The sequence below is a fragment of the Callospermophilus lateralis genome, chromosome 1 (assembly GCF_048772815.1).
Source record: "Callospermophilus lateralis isolate mCalLat2 chromosome 1, mCalLat2.hap1, whole genome shotgun sequence".
Classification (NCBI taxonomy): Eukaryota; Metazoa; Chordata; class Mammalia; order Rodentia; family Sciuridae; genus Callospermophilus; species Callospermophilus lateralis.
In genome coordinates, this window is record NC_135305.1 from 59,143,150 (window position 1) to 59,162,303 (window position 19,154).

At 35.7% G+C, this 19,154-nt stretch overlaps 1 protein-coding gene across 2 annotated transcripts in view; it reads right to left on the reverse strand.

Moving 5' to 3' along the window:
• Magi2 (membrane associated guanylate kinase, WW and PDZ domain containing 2) overlaps positions 1-19,154 on the reverse strand; it is a 1,283,222-nt gene that overhangs the window by 418,508 nt on the left and 845,560 nt on the right. For both annotated transcript variants that reach the window (XM_076862515.2, XM_076862511.2), the window contains exons 5-6: positions 13,824-14,034; positions 2,513-2,592 (exon numbers count right to left, since the gene is read on the reverse strand). In XM_076862515.2, the coding sequence (XP_076718630.2) occupies positions 2,513-2,592; positions 13,824-14,034 (291 nt within the window). The remainder of the gene's footprint in view (positions 1-2,512; positions 2,593-13,823; positions 14,035-19,154) is intronic.

Sequence of the window (19,154 nt, forward strand, 5' to 3'; positions counted from 1 at the left end):
TCATGTTCAAGATGTGCCAAAGGAAAGGCCTCACAAGAACACACCGAGTAAGAGTTCATCCTGTGTATCAAGTCCAGCCCACCTCTATTTTTGTATGGACTACAAATGAACAGTAAATACCATTTAAACAGTTGAGAAAATCAGAAGATTATTTTGTTACATAAAAGAATATAAAGTTAAATTTCTGTGACAATAGATAAAGGGTGAGCAGAACATATCTAGGACCTTCATATATTGATTTTGGCTGTTTTTGAGCAATGAGTGGTTGCAAAGAGACTGAATGATCTGCAAAGTCCAAAATATTTACTACCAGGCCCTTTACAGAAAATGTTTGCCAACCTGCACTAGGCTGTTAGTTGAAAACCCTAGTAGGCAAATGCCCTTAAGACAGGAACAAACCAAAGATATACTGTTTCTTATCGGAACTCAATCCAACCTCAGATTGGCTCAGTTCTAAATTAGATTAGGGTAATTAGCTTTCACTCTATCTGCCTAGCAGAGGAAGGGTGAGTCTTTACAAAAGAAAGATATCATCTGGAACAGCAACAGGTTTTAAATACACATTTTATGCACATTCCCAACATTCAGAAAATTAGTGCACTGTGTGTCTGAACTGATTTTTGATACATGAGTGATTTAACTGGCAGCCCAACAGTAATCCCTTAAGATCTAACATTTTAAAGAAGCTATAGTCCATGTTAAAGAAAGGAAAAATAAACCATAAGTAACAACATTACGTAAGTACACTCTTCTTGGCAAGGAAACTTAAATATGTGTCCAGAATGACAGCATTTTCATTAAGTAAATACTAGTTTCCATTGTACAATATTCGAATAATATGTGGAACTATCTATGAATTATTTATTTTGTAGAAAATGAAAACAGACAGTAATTGATCAAAACTATAAACTTTTTAAAGGCTTCATTAGTCAATGACATTTGGTTCATAGGACGCTGACATTATATTTTAGGCATTTACCATCTTGAGAAGGCTCAGAAGTTTTTTTTCCCCTGAAAAATCTGATAAAACTGAAATATCATAATTTGTCAATATGTTATGTCTACTTTTCCCCTAGGATTTTAAAATTTGACTTTAAGAGCATTTATAATGAAATGAACAACTCAAAGGAACAAGACAGTTATGAAGTTCAATATGTCACAGAATGTAAAAATTGTTAAATTCATTTTAATTAGGTTATACTAACATTTTACATCTGTGTCATAAGTAAATTATAACTCTCAGACATAACAGATCAGGTCATTTTAATTTATAACCTATCACAATTTGCAGCACATGTCTTATTGGTATTAATGAAATGTAACTTAAATGTGCTCAAAAGTCCAGGTCATATAATGATTTTATGAGTTAAACCACATATAGTTGTACTATAATATAGGAGGAATAGAGATATTGTTATAAATATAAAATTCAAAGCAGATAATATTGATTAGAAACTGGATATTTGTGTATTTATATGTGCATAAAAATTGCATTAGTTTTTAATTTAACTCAGCAGTGTATCTAGCCTGTGAATAGCTGCCTTATAACAGGAACACATGTTATTATTTGAAAAAAAAATCAAAATTATTATTAAAATGAAAGGACTTTGAGAATTAGAGACATTTAAAAGTTGATTTGTAGAAAGTTTTTAAAAAGTTTAAATACTATTGGCCTGCTTGATCACCTTTTAGAGCTGACAATGACAGATGCCTCTGAACAGGGAAGTAATAATTTGATCACATAAAGACTGCAAATGTGGTCAATTAATAAATCATCAAGGACAGTATGGTATTTGCCATTTTAGCTGAATTATAAGCACTGTTTCAACATTAACCACAACATTTTAAAAATTTACATGTATCAGTAACAGCTTCACCTATACAATTTACCAATTTAATAACAAGGTTTACATTCATCTAGTCCTCTGAAACTATTTGGAAAATATTCTTCACATATATGAAAACAGTCCATTTTTAAGCAAGTCTGTTATATTTAAACCTAGTCCTAGAAAATAGTAAGAACAATCTAAGACATTCATGTAATTAGTTCTCTTATTGACAGATTTGATTAAAAATATACCTTCATTAATACTGGTTCCATAATAACTGGCAGAATGCTATGCCTTTGAATACAAACAAATATTATTTATAGTTCCACAATACTTCTCTATGCATCATATCTGACTCCACTTAAAATATCAGAGTACTCAGAGAGACATATTGCAAACCAAAAGTCCTTAGTAGGTGGTGGAAAGTCAGGCCAGGAGTCAAACAGAATCAACAGAGATGACAGAGATGTGATATTCAGCACAGTCTCCTCAGGGAGAAAAAGCAAAACCACATGGCCCTGCTGAAATGCCGAGTTAATTCTCTCTCCTATCTGAGCTTTAAATAGTACATTCTGAAAATTGTTTCAACTAGATTATTGCTTCTTTAGGTGAGTCCCTCTTTTAAGAAACACAAACATTCTCAAAGGGCATTGCTGAAACACCATAAAAACTTAATAACCTACCATTTTCTTTGCACTCTTCTGGAGGTTTAGCCTTTTTCGCAAGTCGTGGATCCAGCCATGATGTTGTCTTTGTGTTATGGCTGAAAAGAAAAGAGATCACTCTGAACAGACACATACTAAAAGGAATCAAGTTTATTCCTTAAGAAAAAAATAAGCGGGGTTAGTCCAACAAAATTGCAATCGATACACTTAATTTGCTTACTGGTTCTAAGTAGCCCTGAAGGAGGTGTAAGAGTAATTGTGCAAGGCAGCTGTAAATTTGGCAACCTCAGCTCCCTGTCCTCAAAGCGGCTATTTTTATTAAAATCAACTTGAATGTTGCCAAGTTAACCTCATTGAAAATGCAGAACTCATCCAGAGCAACAGGAATTTATTACAAATACAGGATTCTCCAGTTGGAAGAGCACAGTCTACAGACTCTGATACTGTTTTCTGAGTTTTGCAAATGCAGTATTTTCATCTTAAACCTGCCCTTTTCATAAACAACTCTTCTGCTAACAACAGAGCTGGCAGAGGCAGTCCAAAAGTGACGCAAATTACAGCATGTTCCTGGGATTCCTACATTTTCTCAAAAAGTGATTAATGACAATTTTCTTAACTCGCATTAAGCTAACACCCTCCTAAATATTCTCAACCCATCTAGGAAAGTAGAGGATAAAAATGTCTGCCTTATAATGTTACTGAAATAAAATTTCCAGGATTTAATAAAAAAATGATATTTTCATTTTGAAAAAAATATATATGTTGTCTTACAAGTCTTTGCCAGAAATCTAAGAAGCAAAAGAGCAATGTTTTCAGAGGAAGTTTACGTCAAGTGCTCCTAGCATCACCTGCGCTGTTATCACCTGGTGCTCTTGTTGGCAATGCTTTCTGGGTCCTTCCAAATCAGAACCTTTGAGATGGGACCACAAAAGCCTCCATCATCTGTGGGCAACACAGGTGATTCTTATGCACATTATAATTCAAGAACCACTCAATGGCTCAGCTGCTCATTAGAGCTAAAACACTTACTGTGTACGGCTATAGCAAGAGATCTCACCTGCCAATGGACAAATTACCAAGACTGCAATGAGCTTCAGAATAGAACGTGCTTTTAGGAAAGTATAAGGTTTATACACTTGGAAGACCAACAAATGGTACATGAATAAGAAGAATAGAAAATAGGTTGGAAATAGAAATTAGGATCAGATGAAATAGGGGCACTTGAGCACAGTTGTTAGGAGGGCAAATGCTAATGTTGATAAAAATTTCACATGTATTTTTCTCCCTTCAGTGAAGTGTCTCCCTTCATCATGTAAAGCTACCAATGTTAGCTAGATAATCTGATGAACCCTATTAAATTTATTATATTAAAAGTAAAGTTCTCCTAGCAGTATATTTGATAGTAAACTTGTAGGTACTAAGTTTCCCCCTAATGGAGGGAATTTTGAAGCCAAAAGGATAAAGGAAGGAGACAAGATGGGCTGTGGAAAGTTACTCCAAGGTGTTAAAGCACTCTTCAAATATCATTTTCTTGATGATCATTACATGTGCCTATGCATAGGGCTATCTCTGATCTGAGAACTGGGACATTAAGACTGGTGGGTTTTGAAATCTCTGCTCCTTAAAAAAGATCCACTTCTACTTCTGACTCTTATGTGGAGTAAGAGAAAATACTGTCCACTTTCCTCACCTTTAAAAGCTTCTCAGTGATAGATGCCTCTGACCAGGGCTCTAATAACTTGATCAGATAAAGTCTGTGTATTTGATCCAGTAATAAATCATCAGGAGAGCATGCCAACTTTTATTTTCCCCCAATTTGACCTTTATAAAGTCTGATGGTGCTTCATTATCAAGTTTCAGGAGGATATAAAGTATTGAGGACACTTTCATCTGGTTCTAGCCCTCATTTATAGGATGTCAATATAATCTAGTCTTTTCCTCTGAAGACTGGGTGCTCTTGCATGGAGGTGTGGACTAGTCTAAATGTGAGGATAGGAACACTGGCTTCAGAGTTTGTTGCTCTCATTTTTAATAAATTGCTTTTAAAATACTCATTATACACATGCTTCAGTGTATAGTGTGTGTGTGTGTGTGTGTGTGTGTGTGTGTGTGTGTTGATATTCATGTTTCTATAAGGTAGGGGGAAACTTTGGGAGTGGGCAAGAAAAAGAAATTTCTTTTTGTCCTGCTTCTTCCAAATCCTTCAAATCCTTTCCTCATTTTGAAGAAAAGTCATTTATCTGTCCTTTAGACATATTTATAAAAGCAAATGCATCTATGGATAAGTATTAAGAGCCATTAGTAAACCACAACAGGGAGTCAAATTACCATTTCTATATCACACCACCATGGGTCTAAAATACTGGCTAATTTTGTAGGGAACTGGCTTTCCTAAGTTCATGTGAAGCATTTCATTACAGGATGAATTTTTTTTTTTTTTTTAGGTTGAACTAGCATTAACAGTGTGTCACTTTAATACATTTTGACAGATTGAGTCTCTTATAGTTCACAGCATTTTTAGCTGTTGTTCAGAAATGATTCTGAAAGAAATGTGGGTAGTAGTTACCTCCAGTAATTGCCTTAAACATCACATGAAGATACAGCACAGTATTTTCAATAGTGACTCTCACCAGCCTTATAATTTGCATGTTCCTTCCAGATGCCTTACAAAGGGGACATTTTTCATGCATTTGGGAGACAACGGACCAAATAGCATTTCCACTTCCTTAAATTACATATTTTTAAATTCTAATAATTCCATTTGAAAATAGGATTAAATGCTGGTCAGGAAACTGTGTACAAAATGGAATCATTGAAAAATTTTTCACCATCTGCAGGCTATCTTTCCTCCAATTTGAGAAGGTGATTTCATTTCACTTTCTTAGCTAGTTCAGATTCAGATGCATGACATCAGTTTTCCATATTAGATTAAATTGTGTTGCATAAATACTAGGAAAAGAAAATGCAATATCATTTTATATTGCAATTTGTTTTAACAGGATACCTACACATACATAGGCTACTTTTGCACAGAAACTTTTCTTATTCTAACTGGGGAATGGAACATACAGTTTTTAGTAACCTTTAGTAATCATAAAATGACACTGCTTTACATATTTCTATGGGTAGAGCTTATGTGCTAAGCACTAATGTAAAAGATCAGATGAAGAAAAGTCAATAGTTATTTAAGTTCAGTCACTGTCAAAAAAGCTGGATAAAAATCTCTAAAATATGTTTTATCCTATGGGTATATCCAAAAAATCTTCTCTAATGTTAAACTATATATTTAATCTATCTAGAGGATTAGGAAAAGCCAGAACTGAGGTTTCATTCAACTCCACAATTGTAGTTCAAATTCCTATCAGGATGGCCTTGAGGATACACAGTAGGCTGACCTGTAATGAATCAGAAATTTCTGTACATTTTGTAAGCTTAACCTTTGCCAAACTGACAAAAGCAGCAGGTTAAATAATAACATCTTCTGAGCAAACACTCTTCTCACATACAGCATGCTTCATTTCAATTGGAAAAGCTACTCTCAGTACAGTACGTCACAGCACAGTCAATAATATTATCTCACAGTTCTTGCTATCTACTTTGTTGGGGACTCAGCAGAATTTTCACATCATTTTATTTAATGCCAATGAGTCTGTGGCTAAGTATTATTAACTTCATTTTATAGATGGAGAAATAAAGATTGAGAGAGGATAGGTAACTTGCCCAGGTTACAAAGCTAGTACATGAAAATGAAAGCGTGTGTACCCAGATGTAACTGGATCCCAAGTCCAAGGGTTTTTGGTGAAACCAGGGGCAAACTGAACCTAACACTGCTTTGCATTTGGAATATTTTATGTCACTCCCCCAGGTGGCAATCCAGCTCCAAGTTCCTGTCAGTCATTCAGAAATAAACCCTTACATAGGGTACTGGTCATGACTTAAATTCCTTTGGAAGTGTTGAGCATTTCTCTTAGTAGGTATTAAATTAAATTGCACGTGCATAGAGATGAAAGAGCTTTGTGATTGAGAAGGTACAGACAATATCACTGGAAAAAATTTTTCTTCCTATTAACTTAAGTTCTCTATATGAATAGTTTTCAAATCAAATTTTAGTCATTCAAATCCAAATGTTTTTCCAGAATAAATCCCCTTTTTAAAATCCCCATTTATATAATGTGCATAGGAATATTAGGTCTTGGGCCCTAAAGTTAAAAAAGACTACCAATGGGTTGAATATTTATTAGGAGCAGAGCTTGAAAGTTTCTTATCACTCATGCCACACTCTTTCCTGCATTCCATTTTTTCATTCACTCTGTTTTCCCAGTGAGAGTAAACACACCTTCTCTGCCAAATCCAATTTTAAGACATGCTCTCCTTTCTTTTCTCCTTTCTTTTTATTACCACCTGGGCCAAAACAACATTCCCATCACTGCATGAATATTGGAAGTGTTTTCATTCAACAGAAACATTATTAGTGGAACAAGAATCTTTTATTATTAAACATTCTTTTCCTTTTCTCCATTTTCTCTAAAAACAGTAACCGATTTTAGAGTCAATAATTATTCAAAATGTACATGGTTGTTAAAGTTTCAATAGTAGCAGTTACATGGATTCAGAGACAAAAAATCATAGAGATTGTTGATCATATTTTATGAGTTAAACATTATTTTTAAGGATACACAAGTTTATTATATCTAATAGTGAAACCTTGAGATGATTATATTATTTCCAAATGACTTCAACTTCTTTTTACATCATCATTCCTAAAAGAACTATTGGAAACAGTGATTGGACATATGATTAAGAGAGGAAACTTTTTCAAAGACTCCATTTGCTCAAAGTCTTGCTAATTTTTCCCTATTTATACAAAGGTGATGCACATATAAAACTACTGTTAATGACCTTTTAATGACTGTTTCCTAAATAATGCTCCTATAATTTTGCTCAAGCATGTGAGTCAGGGAGCTTGCTACCACCCTGCCTTTCATGTATTCAGCAAACTTTCTTAAAAAGAGATTTTGTTGTAAGTATTGTTTTGGACATTGTGGGTGTTGTTTCACACTATTTTATCTAAAACACTTTTTTTCTGACTGAGGATTATACCAGAATCATGTGCAGGCTCACGTGTGCACACACACACACACATGTGTGCACACAAGAACATGATACAAATATGGAGAATAGCTACTGCTTTCCTGCTTTTGTAATACATACTACAGAAAGTAAACTTAAGCCAGATTTTGCAACTGGTAAGGGCATGTAAAGTCTAGAATGAGTTTGGTAGTACTGCATGCCACAAAACTATTTTACATTTCTTTCCAATAAGCTTCCATAGTGTTTTGTCTTCTATGTAATATGTGAAGGTTCAAAGTATTAGAAATGGCAACTGATAATTTATGTAAAAGTTAAGGGAATACAGAAATAGCAACACAAGAAGAAACATAGACTTACTGTATGTTTGTTTAGATTCAAAAGAAATTTCACCTCTAACAAAGATTTGGAAACCATCTACGGCCATGACATTTTTCACAGATGTGATTCCAGTTTCAAAAGCCTGCATTTAAAAGTCTATTATTTGAGATGACATAGTGTTCACTGCCATTCAGGAAGATGGTAGTAAACAAATAGGTTCTTGTTGTCATTTTGTTTTTTGCCAAAGCAATAGCAGTCTCTTTTGTGTCCCTAACTAAACTGATTCCCAAACAAAGAAGTAATTTAATGGGATTCCCAAAGCATGTCAATCCAGATTAACCCTGTGGCAGCTCTTCTTTATGGAACATTTAGCCTCTGGAATAGTAAATTTCTGGCCAAGAAACTTATTAAACAAATACCATTTGTAATATAAAAGTTTACTTTAGCCAATGTTTATTTATAAGCTGGAGGTAGTATGGGATAATGGGCATGACTTTGTAGGGTGACAGAGCTAGATGACCTTGGGTATGTTAATTTGTCCAAGGGTGCCTTAGAACCTCATCTATAAAATGGAGATAAATCAAGCACTGCCTTGGGTGATTGTAATATGATATATGCAAAGTAGGCACCATACTAAATTGGTTTAGAGCAAGGACCCTGGAGACAGACTACATTCCATGGCAGTCTGAACTTGTCAGTTTTGTTAGCTGCGGTATTGCTGGGATTTAAAATGGTTCTTAGCACATAGTATGTGTCCTCAAAACAGTTGTTGAATAAATAAAATCAAAGAATACTGTTTCTGTTACTGCTTGGTGACATGACTTCTAGGCAAATAGTTATTTCTATAAGCCTCAATTTCATAAAGTGAGGATTAAATGAAAAGTGTGTGAATGCTTAACGTGTTAGTTATTTTTGTTAAGGTAATCTGAACACAACCTGAAAAAAAGTGAGCACTCGATATGATGCCTTATTTGAATTTGCATTTACACATTCCTCATTGGAATTTATAATTAAATATTCTGTCTTTTTAAAAGCTATATTAATGAGGATGATCTAAGTCAAAGAAAAAAACTGATTTCATATGATATTATGCATTTGAAAGTCTTTTGAAAATTGCTAAACATGACATTATTACTATTTTAAAGCATCTTTGGAAGAGTATATTCAACTCACAATTTAAAATTATGTTCTTTAAACATACTTTATCAGATATTCACCTTTTCTCATTAAGTATTATAAATGATAAAAGAAATCTTTCATCATTCATCAAAAGAGGCAGTTTGAAGAGTGGGGGAAACAGCTGGCCCAGTAATTCGCCAGGGTTGAGAACAAAAAGAGAAAAAAGGCTCATGCTTTAAATGCACAAATTATAAAGAATGAGCCATATAAATCATTTTGCAATACCAAGTAAATAATTAATATTTTAAAATATTGTTGCATAGAAGATAAATACATAGAATTATTTGTTACCTCAATTTAAAACCCATAATGTTTATACATACCTTTTTAAAGCACAAAGTTAATGTTTCAGTATAGGTAGCATTCTATTTATAAACAAACAAACAAATAATACATATATATATGTGTGTGTGTGTCTGTTTGTGTGGCATGATATATATCTTATACACAAAACCAGAATTTTTCTCCTTTGTTTCACTTATTTTCTGTTTTATCATGAGCCTCACTTTACAGGAGACAAAATCTAGTGAAGTTTGATGAGGATGCAGGAGCTGCTGGTTGGGAAAACTTCCATTACCCTAAATGGATGTCACAGTATCTGCGCCAGTGGAGGGTTTTCACTGAGGTTAGCTCTTCTTTCCTCATGGGTCTTTTCTTTCTGTCTACTTTATCTTCCTCTTTTGTTATTCTTTCCTTTTCCAAAACATTTAAATAGATGTTTATTTTAAATTTCATTTATTAAATATTTTACTCATCTGTTATTGACAAATAAAGTCCTATGTCTTATATTCTTGTAAACTGCAGAGAGTAGATTTTAAGTGCTCTCACCACACACACACACACACACACACACACACACACACACACACACTCACACACACTAACACTCACAAAATGATACGCATATGCCTCTGTTAACTAACTGGAGTCAGCCACCCCACAAGGAGCCTGTAGTTCCACCTTTCTTATTTATTTAGCTTCCTGTCACCTTGACTTTGCTTCAGGACTATCTCTGGGACACGGCACAGCTCTGTTCCTAGGAAGATCCTCATTGTCTAACCATGCTTCCTCCCCTGTCATAGTCTCCTGCCCTACCAGATCTGTTTCCAAGGGACTTTCATATTCCAGATTTAACTCACAAAAGAATTCCTTGTGATTTCAACAGCAAAGGTACTCACGCATCAACAAAAGTGGGTGGAAACGTTGACGTTGAAAATGTAGTTGGGAAAGGAAGGGGCATTCCAGAGTTAAGAGTGACATCAGACAAGATGGTGTGGAAATGAGGGACCACCAAGAAAGGGACTGGTCCACTCTCTGCTCACTCATACCTGAGCTAATCAAACTGAGCCTTGAGATTCAAAGGTGATGTTTTTGGAGGACAGAATCTTGTCCAGCTTGAAGGGTGGACTGGGGCTCCCTCCATTCTGTGCAGTGACTTTCCTAAGCAGGCCAGTCTCACACTGCCATGGTCCCTGCTTCCGAGGTTCCCCTTCCTGCACAGACACTTCAGCCTCTACTGCAGGCTTTTTCATCCTTCTTACTCTCAGGCTGTCTCCCTCAGCATCAGCTCTCTTGCCACAAATGAAATTATTTACTCCATTTTGTCTTAATGTCCCACCTCCACCTATCTTTGCTCCTGATATTGCCCATCCATCCTTCCCTCCAGCATTAGGGAGGTTAAAAAACAAAACAAACAACAACAAATGAGAAAAAAAAAAGAATAATAAATTGCCAATTATTTGCTTGCCTTTCAGAAGCACTAATAATCTAGCAATTAAGCCATACTTCTCTAGTAGATTCAGGATTCTCCTGACCTTCCCTCACCCCTAGGGATCCCTAGGGACTGGTTCTTTGTAATGACAGAGGCTATACCTGGAAAGCCTGTCCACACATTAACTTTTTAAGTTCATGTAATCTCACGATTTCCATGATGCCTCCTTTTACATTTTAATTGTGTTCTAGGTGAATCCTTCTCTGAATAGTATCACAAAATTCAGAAATTATTTACTAATAGTTTATAACTATCAAGTCTCCAACTTGATAATAAGTTTGAGAGAAGGGATAACATCTTGTGAATCTTTGAATGCCAACACTGGCTGAGTGACTGAAATAATGTAATCATTTTCCTAGATTCTTTCAAGCCTGGACAGAGTCTTAACTTCAGTCTTTAAAAGATCCTTTTCTTTACAACCTAAACCAGGTTAAAAGAGGAAAGTTTATTTTATAATCACAGAAAAAAGAGGTTTTTATAATTGCATTATTAGAAACACTGTGTGGAAACAGTTGTTTTATCAACTTATTTGGTTCCTCTAATAGTTTCCACATATCCCTCTTCCCCCTATGTTGCATAATTAAAATGTTCATATTATCAGTTTTCTTCTTCTGAACATTAATTATTGTGAATATCAATGTCTGACCTCACATCTAAAATTCATATTTTAACTTCTGATCTGTAATGATGTCATGTTATGCTTATCAATCTCAAAATTATGTTTCTAGAGATACAAGTATTGAGGACTTTTTAGTTTGTTATATTTTACAAAATTCTACATACCTTCTTTCCTAATTAATTAATAAAAGGTGTTTCTGTAACATTGTTTATAGCAATAAAAAATCATGCAAGAGATTCTGTTGTTTTTTTGTTAATTTAGAACATTTGTTGAAAGGTGAATGCTACTGATTCATTTTCTGCAAAACACTGCATTTCTTATCCATGTTGGAGTCAAACAGAGTACCACATAATTACCTGATTATGCATTCCCTTGGCCACATGTATCAAAGTTTCCAACTTCATGTGAGAATTAAATATTGGTATGTGGTAACATTTCAATTTCACAACTGAGTTCTACCTATGGAGATCTAAGTCATAAATCACTCTAGGTTGGGAAAGGGAATCCAGTTTTTAATATTTTTCTTGAATAATCAGATATTGCATATTTTTATCTACTGCCAGCACTGAGAATTTCAGTTTCTATTATTATTTTTTTTCTCCCTAAGGCTCATAAAACTCTGAGAAAATAAGAGTTATGTGTTAATAATATTTTTAGTTTTTACTGTTCCTAATGAACATTTTGGGTGTCTTATTCACATAAACAATTTAATTTGGGACCAAAATCTTTAGAGTTCCTTTAAAACAGATGTTCTCTAATATTGGCATTTGCCAGTAAATGGATGAAAGTGGAGAATATCATGCTAAGTGAAATAAGCCGGGCTCAGAAAATCAAGGGTTGAATGTTTTCTCTCACAGGCAGAAGCTAGAACAAAGTGGGGGAGAAAAAAAAGGGGGGTTGGATATCACAAAGATTCAGGGAAGATGGGCTGGGGCTGTAGCTCAGTGGTAGGGTGCTCGCCTTGCATGTGAAGACACTGGGTTCTATCCTCAACACCACAGAAAAAATGAAATAAAGGTATTGTGTCCATCTACAACTAAAAATGTATTTTTTAAAAAAAGAGACAGGGAAGATCAGAGGAATAGAAGAAGGAGACTGAGAGGGAGGCAGGAAGGATGGGAAAGGGGAGAAAATTCAGTATAAATTTGATAAAATTATACTACATGCCTGTGTAAAATATACACAAAGAAATCCACCTTTATGTGTTATACAAACCATCAATTAAAAATAAATAAATAAATAAATGAGAGGAAGACCAGTAGAGGAAAGGGAGTCGGGGAAGGAGCAGTGGAGCTGGGGGCAGAAAAATAAAATGGAATAAATCAAATTCCTTGCATGTATGATTTTGCCAAAATGAACACAACTATTATGCATAACTATAACATGCTAATGAAAGCAAAATAAATCAATAAATATTCTACTAAATGTATGCTATGACATCTACAGTTCACAGTAATTAACTATATATTTCAAAAAACCTAGAGGAGAAGACTTTGAGGGTTTTCAACACACACAAATGATAATATTTGAGGAAATGGGAATGCTAATTACCTTGATTTTATTACACTGAATACATGTATCAAATTATAACATTGGGCCCCCTACATATGCACAATCGTTATATGGCAATTAAAAATTTTTAAGTTGTTCTATGACTAGAAACAAAGAAAAGGAAAGCTAACTATCATTGCTAATAAAAGATATGAAAAATAAATACTTTAGAAAAAGGAAAAAAAATTAGGTTGAGCATCACTAGGGAGTTTAGGGCCAGCATTTCAGTTTCCTTGGTAAGTCATAAAAATGATACGCAACAAATAAAATGGAGTTTAGCAAAAGGAATTATGGCAAACTGTACAAAGCATTTTACTGACTTCTGACTTCAGGGTTAAATGCTTACAACTTTTTATTGTGGGACCAGCAAATATTGTGCTGTAAATAGCTGCATCGTGTTAAAGTTCTGAAAATGACAGTGACATTGATGGCATCACAACATAAGCAGCAGGGAAGATTTCTTTGGACTCTATGTGGGTCCTTGAGGGAGAGGAGGAAGCAACTCCCCATGAGGTCTAGACGATTTCTAATTCAATAGTTACATCACATGGAGATTTGCCTTTTTAGTTACGATTGTGACAGATTTTACCAACTAATTAATTCATTCTTGGATCTATGTAGTTGTATTCTAAGATCCTTAACTTTGTTAAGGCATTGTCCCATTATTCTCTCCCTAAGAAGCAAGCTGTTACTAGCAACCATAACATCTGCTGTATTCTTTTGCCCACATCTCCACTTGCCACATCATTTGTACCCTGTTATGATTTTATGGCAATGTTCAAAGAAAGGTAGACACTCACTCAATGAAGTAGACTTCGCCCTTCTCTGTATAGGCCATTTCCCAGTTATCAGGCAATGGATCTGAGTCCTCATTCTCTTCAGGCTTAGTTGGTTTTGTGTCCTCCATCTGTTCCTTGGGCTCCTCAGGCTGACCATACACAGGTGCAGGATAAGGCTGGGAGGGCGTCTCCCCTGAGGCACCTGCACTCTTGTCTTCATGTTCACTGGATTCTACAAGAACAAGAGCATGTGGTTAGTCTCTCCAGCCAGGAACTCTGGGGTGAGTGTGAAATACACCACACCAGGCAATACTCTCTATGAAGGCTAATGAGAAATATTGCACAACACAGGTGCTGCAGGCAGAATAACAGAACCCTGAAGATGTTCATGTCCCAATGCCTGGGGCCTGGGCAATTTACCTTGTATGGCAAGAGAGGATCTGCAGGTGTGATTAAATTAAGGACCAGGAGATGGGAGTGTTATCTTTGATTATCCAAGTGGGTTCACTGTAATCACAAAGATCCTAAAAGTAGAAGGGGCAGGCAGGTGTGGAGGAGATAAGACAAAAGAAGGCCAAGGAGCTGCCCTGCTGTGCTGCAGCTCCTCTGAAGACAGAAAAACAGGGGCACAAGCCAAGGAATATGGGCTGCCTCAAGACACTGGGAAAGGCAAGAACTTGGTTTCCTCCCTAGAGACTGCAGAGAGGAATGTAGCCCTGTGGACACATTGATTTTAGCCCACTGAGGCCCACACCAAACTTGTAACCTACAGAAGTATAACATAATGTAAGCCATGAAATCTGCATTGATATGTTACAGCAGCGACAGAAACCTAATGAAACAGAATAAAAACTAAAACAGATACATACCTTAAGAGAAACGATAACATTTACGGAGGACAAACCCAACAACTCCAACAAGTAAATGTATAGTTCCAGAATGACAAAAAAGAACAGCCTGGGAGGAAATAATCTGCTGTACGTAATAGAAAAAAATTGACCCGAATTAAAGAAGTACTCAAGCCTGCACTGAATCTGAAGCCAGATGAGTAAAACATACAGATCCCCAGAAACATCTTGATGAAATTTCCATTTGACAGTGTGAAAAGGTAGTATTAGCAGCTTTCTCATTGAAGAAACAAGATTACTCACAAAGAGAAAACGAAGAGAAGAACATGGGACCTTTCAGCTGTCAAAATACTCTATGTTTAAACTCGGTATGGTAACATCTAGTCTAGATGAATACAGCAACCCAAGAGCCTAACTCTATCCAAATATCTATCATTCATCCCTGTGGGCAAAGAAAGTAATTCTCAAACATGCAGAGTTCAGAATGTGAATTACCCATGTGTCTTATCTGTGCACAACAGTGGGGGCATTATTCTAGCCGTATCCTGATAATGGAATAGGACACAGATCTCAAAAAAGGAAGAAGAGGAAAATAAAAAGTAAGAAGAAAAAGAAATTCTGCAAAACACAATTAAATGTAAATGGTGGATAATTTCATTGCCCGAAATCTTTTACGTGTCAAAGACAGGTTTTTGAAAGAGGAGAAAAATTTTACATGGAGAACCTTGTAACAGCATGGGTTCTGCACCTCTATCTTGGGAGAATTCAGGTTTTGGAGGATGGAGAAAAGGTCAGACATAAAGACATTCTAAAGGTCTCAAGAGGAGAAACATTAGGGAGGGAGGTGGGAGATAATTTTAAAGGCTTCTTTCTCTTAGGATGGGATTATTGGGAAAACATTTTGGTCAAGGTGTAGGTCTAACTGTATAATGGAGATATTTTTAAAGTATCCCCTAAGGTATTTTTTCTCTATATTATTTATGGTTTTTTTTTTCCAGTTAGCTTTTCTTTTTTTAAATTTTTTTTTTTAGATTTTGATGAACCTTTATTTTATTCATTTATTTATATGTGATGCTGAGGATCAAAGCCAGTGCCTCACACATGCTAGGCAAGTGCTCTGCCACTGAGCCACAACTCCTGTCCCCGTCCAGTTAGAATTTCTGCCATTAAGAACAGACCATAAGCCTTACATGCCAAGGAAGAATAGAGCAGATATAACCTAGAAAAAGGAGAAATCCTTAGTATAAATGAGAAGAAAATATGCTTCAGAACCTCCCCCAAAGGGCCCATTGAGCCCTGACACAGCAAGGAGAGCACAACAGAGATTCAGAGGGATGGGACTAGAAAAAGAGGCAATGTGGGGTGATTCTGCAATTGTGTGGGAAATCACCTGCTATGAAAATTAAAGTACATACACATATGCAAATGTACATATACTTTGACTCAGTTATTATACTTTGAGGACATATCCTCTAGAAATAAAGGCATTGTTGTATAAGAATATCTATATAACAATATTTATTGTAGTATTGTTTGTGGTAAGAAAACCCTAGAAATGGTATGAATGTCTTTTAAAAATATGATTAATTAAAATGTGTTTATCATTACTATGGAAAACTATGTGTTTTAAAAACAATGAATTAGATCTATATCCATTGACCCAAAATTTGCTTATAATGACTATTTGAAAGAGTAATTCAATGCATATTATTAATACTATTTTTCTAAATAAGCCAACACCAAAGTCCCTAATTTTAAATTGACTTACAGAACATGAAAGTAGTGGGGAATGTGTACAACAGACTGTCGATTGTGATTACTTTAGGATACTAAAATTGGACAGCGATGGGAGAAGTTTTCTTGAATATGTCTTTGCATATATTGATACTTATTGTTAGAACTTTGAAAATCACTAAAGATTACAAACAAGTAAATTAAAGTAGCAGTTCCTTAGGTCAATGTTTTCCTTATCTGCATTAATCAAAGACAGCAATATTAAATTATCTTTTAGAAATTAGGAAACAAAAGAATACCATATAAGCTTTGATTGCCTTGCCCTTATAAAGGGGGAAGTTATAAAAATATTATGGCTGTTAGTGATGTAGTCTCCCTGATTCCGCATAGAGAGTCTAACTTTGTAAGTTGTGTAGAAAAGAAGCAGCACAAGGAAGTAGTATCATTCTCATTAAATTCTCTTTGCTGCAATATGTGGAACACACTGTGATATGTAAGTGGAATATACCGAAACCTCATGTTGCAATGAAAATTACAATGCAAGGTCAAGCTGATGCACTGATTCAGTGTTCACTTAACAATATTTAATAAGTATTCCACTGGTGCCAGGCACTGAGGATAGAAGAGTGAACAAGGGAGGCATGATTCTTGCTTTGATGAAATTCAAATGAAGTCATGTGTAGTCTTCATATAATCTTATATCTTCATCCAATTTTAAGTGTGATGAGAGCTACTGAAAAAGTAAAGACAGAGTCTTACACATGGGTATTCACCTGATCTTACATAGTCAAGGAAAGCCTCTTTTCCAATAGGCTATCAAATCTGGGACTTCTTTCAGAAGGAAGTAAGGGAGAAATTGATAAACAGGAGTTGGATCAGGCAAGGCCTTACTCATATGGTCTCACGATTTGGAACTGTATCCCAAAAGCAATGAGAAGGTATTGATAATCATCTAGGAGAAGACAAAATTGGATTTTCATTGTCCACAAATATCCTCTCAACTGAGTGGGAACTTGAGGATGGCAAGAGTGGGCTTACAGGCCAGCAGGGGGCTATTTTTGTGTGCTCCAGATTGGAAAAAAAAAATGGTGTTGTAGCTTGAGAATGGGAAAAAGATGATTGATAAAATATTTGGAGTGTAGAATTTTGTTTGATTTCCAAAAAAGAAAAAAAAAATAGACTAATAAGGAGAAAGGAAAAGTCCTGGTAATCCTGGTGGGAGGCGAAGTAATTCTCTGAGGGATGGAACATGAGAGGAGCAGCGGGACTCTGCGGGAGAGGGAGGACAATGGGCCTGGTTTGGGACATGCTGAGTGAGAGGCCCCTGCCAATCCCACAATGGAGATGTCAAATCAGAGAGTTCTGGGCTGGAGAGGATCAACTCCAAAGACAACAGCAGATGGCTGGATTATATTATAATTTAAGCCATGAGTAAATGAATTTGCCAAGAGAAACAGTGTGAGAAGTGAAGACAAGATTCCCTAGAGCAGCTGTTGAAAAACTCCAACCTTTAAGAGTCACTGGAAGGAGGAACTGGCAAAATGTTGATGAGGAAAGCAGCTGTGGAATTAATAAGAAAACCAGCTGACTGTGGTGCCATAGAAACCATGCAAAGGAGCAGAAAGCAGTTGGCTTTGGACAAAGATTTGGAACAGTCCAGAAAGACAAAGATACAAAATAGGTAGAAAATTAACATGAAGGTCACTGGTGACATTAGCTACCTGCTATGGAAGTGTTTGCAGTAGAGTGATGGGTGATGCCAGATTGGAATGGGTTAAAGAATGATGAAAAGAAAATACAGAATACGCTGATGGAGAATTCATTCAAGAGGGTTGGATATAAACAAATGAACTTTTCCCTACCATTGTATAATACTATTAAATTCTTGAGGGAAATATCAGGCATCTCTTGAAAAAAAAAAAAGCCTCGTCTTTGAAGAAGTCTATAATCGTATTTATGGTTATGCCAGAGATTAGTAAGCAAAGTGCTCCTTGTTTAACCCATTTATCATTCATTTCTTTATTCTTAATCAATCATTACATGAGCATCCATGAGCTAAACTCCTATGATGTGCAAGATATTTGAAAAGGGCTATTATAATGGGGGAGTGAAAATTTTTTTTGTATCAGGCTCTGATGAGTGGGGTTGAGAGGGAAGCAGTAAGTAGCACCTGTCTCCTCCACCTGAACAAAGTAAGACTGTAAAATGAGGAAGGCAAATGGAAGACCATGACCTTCCCACATTTAGTATTCATAAAGACTAATCTAGGGATATAGTTATAGTGAGAGTCAAGGGCTGATGGTAAAACCCAGAATCAGTCTAATTTATCTATTGGCAGTGCTGAACCAGGGAAAGCCTTTCACGTAGTGGCAGAACCTGTTCCCAGAAGAGCAAAACAGAGCATTTAGAGGAAGAAAAAGAGGAGTCGAGCCAAGCAGGCCTAGATAATTCTTCCAAGCAGTATCAATCAGATAAGATACTCCATCAGGCCTGGGCAGTGAATCAAGGGGCCAGGGGAGTTAAATACAGTAACTTCCTGGGAACCATGCGTAGTGGAACCATGCGTAGTGGAACCATGAGCAGAAGCAAGAGAAACTAAGTTAGTTTTCAGAGGAACTCCAATGTTAAGCAGAGAAGGATTTGGTCTTATAGTTCTTACATTACTGGGAAATGTCAAAAATTAAGTAGTTTTAAAAACATTTATTGGGAGCTTACTAAATAAAATGTCAGGCTCTGGGCTAAGCAATACTCAAAGATGAGTGTGATCGAG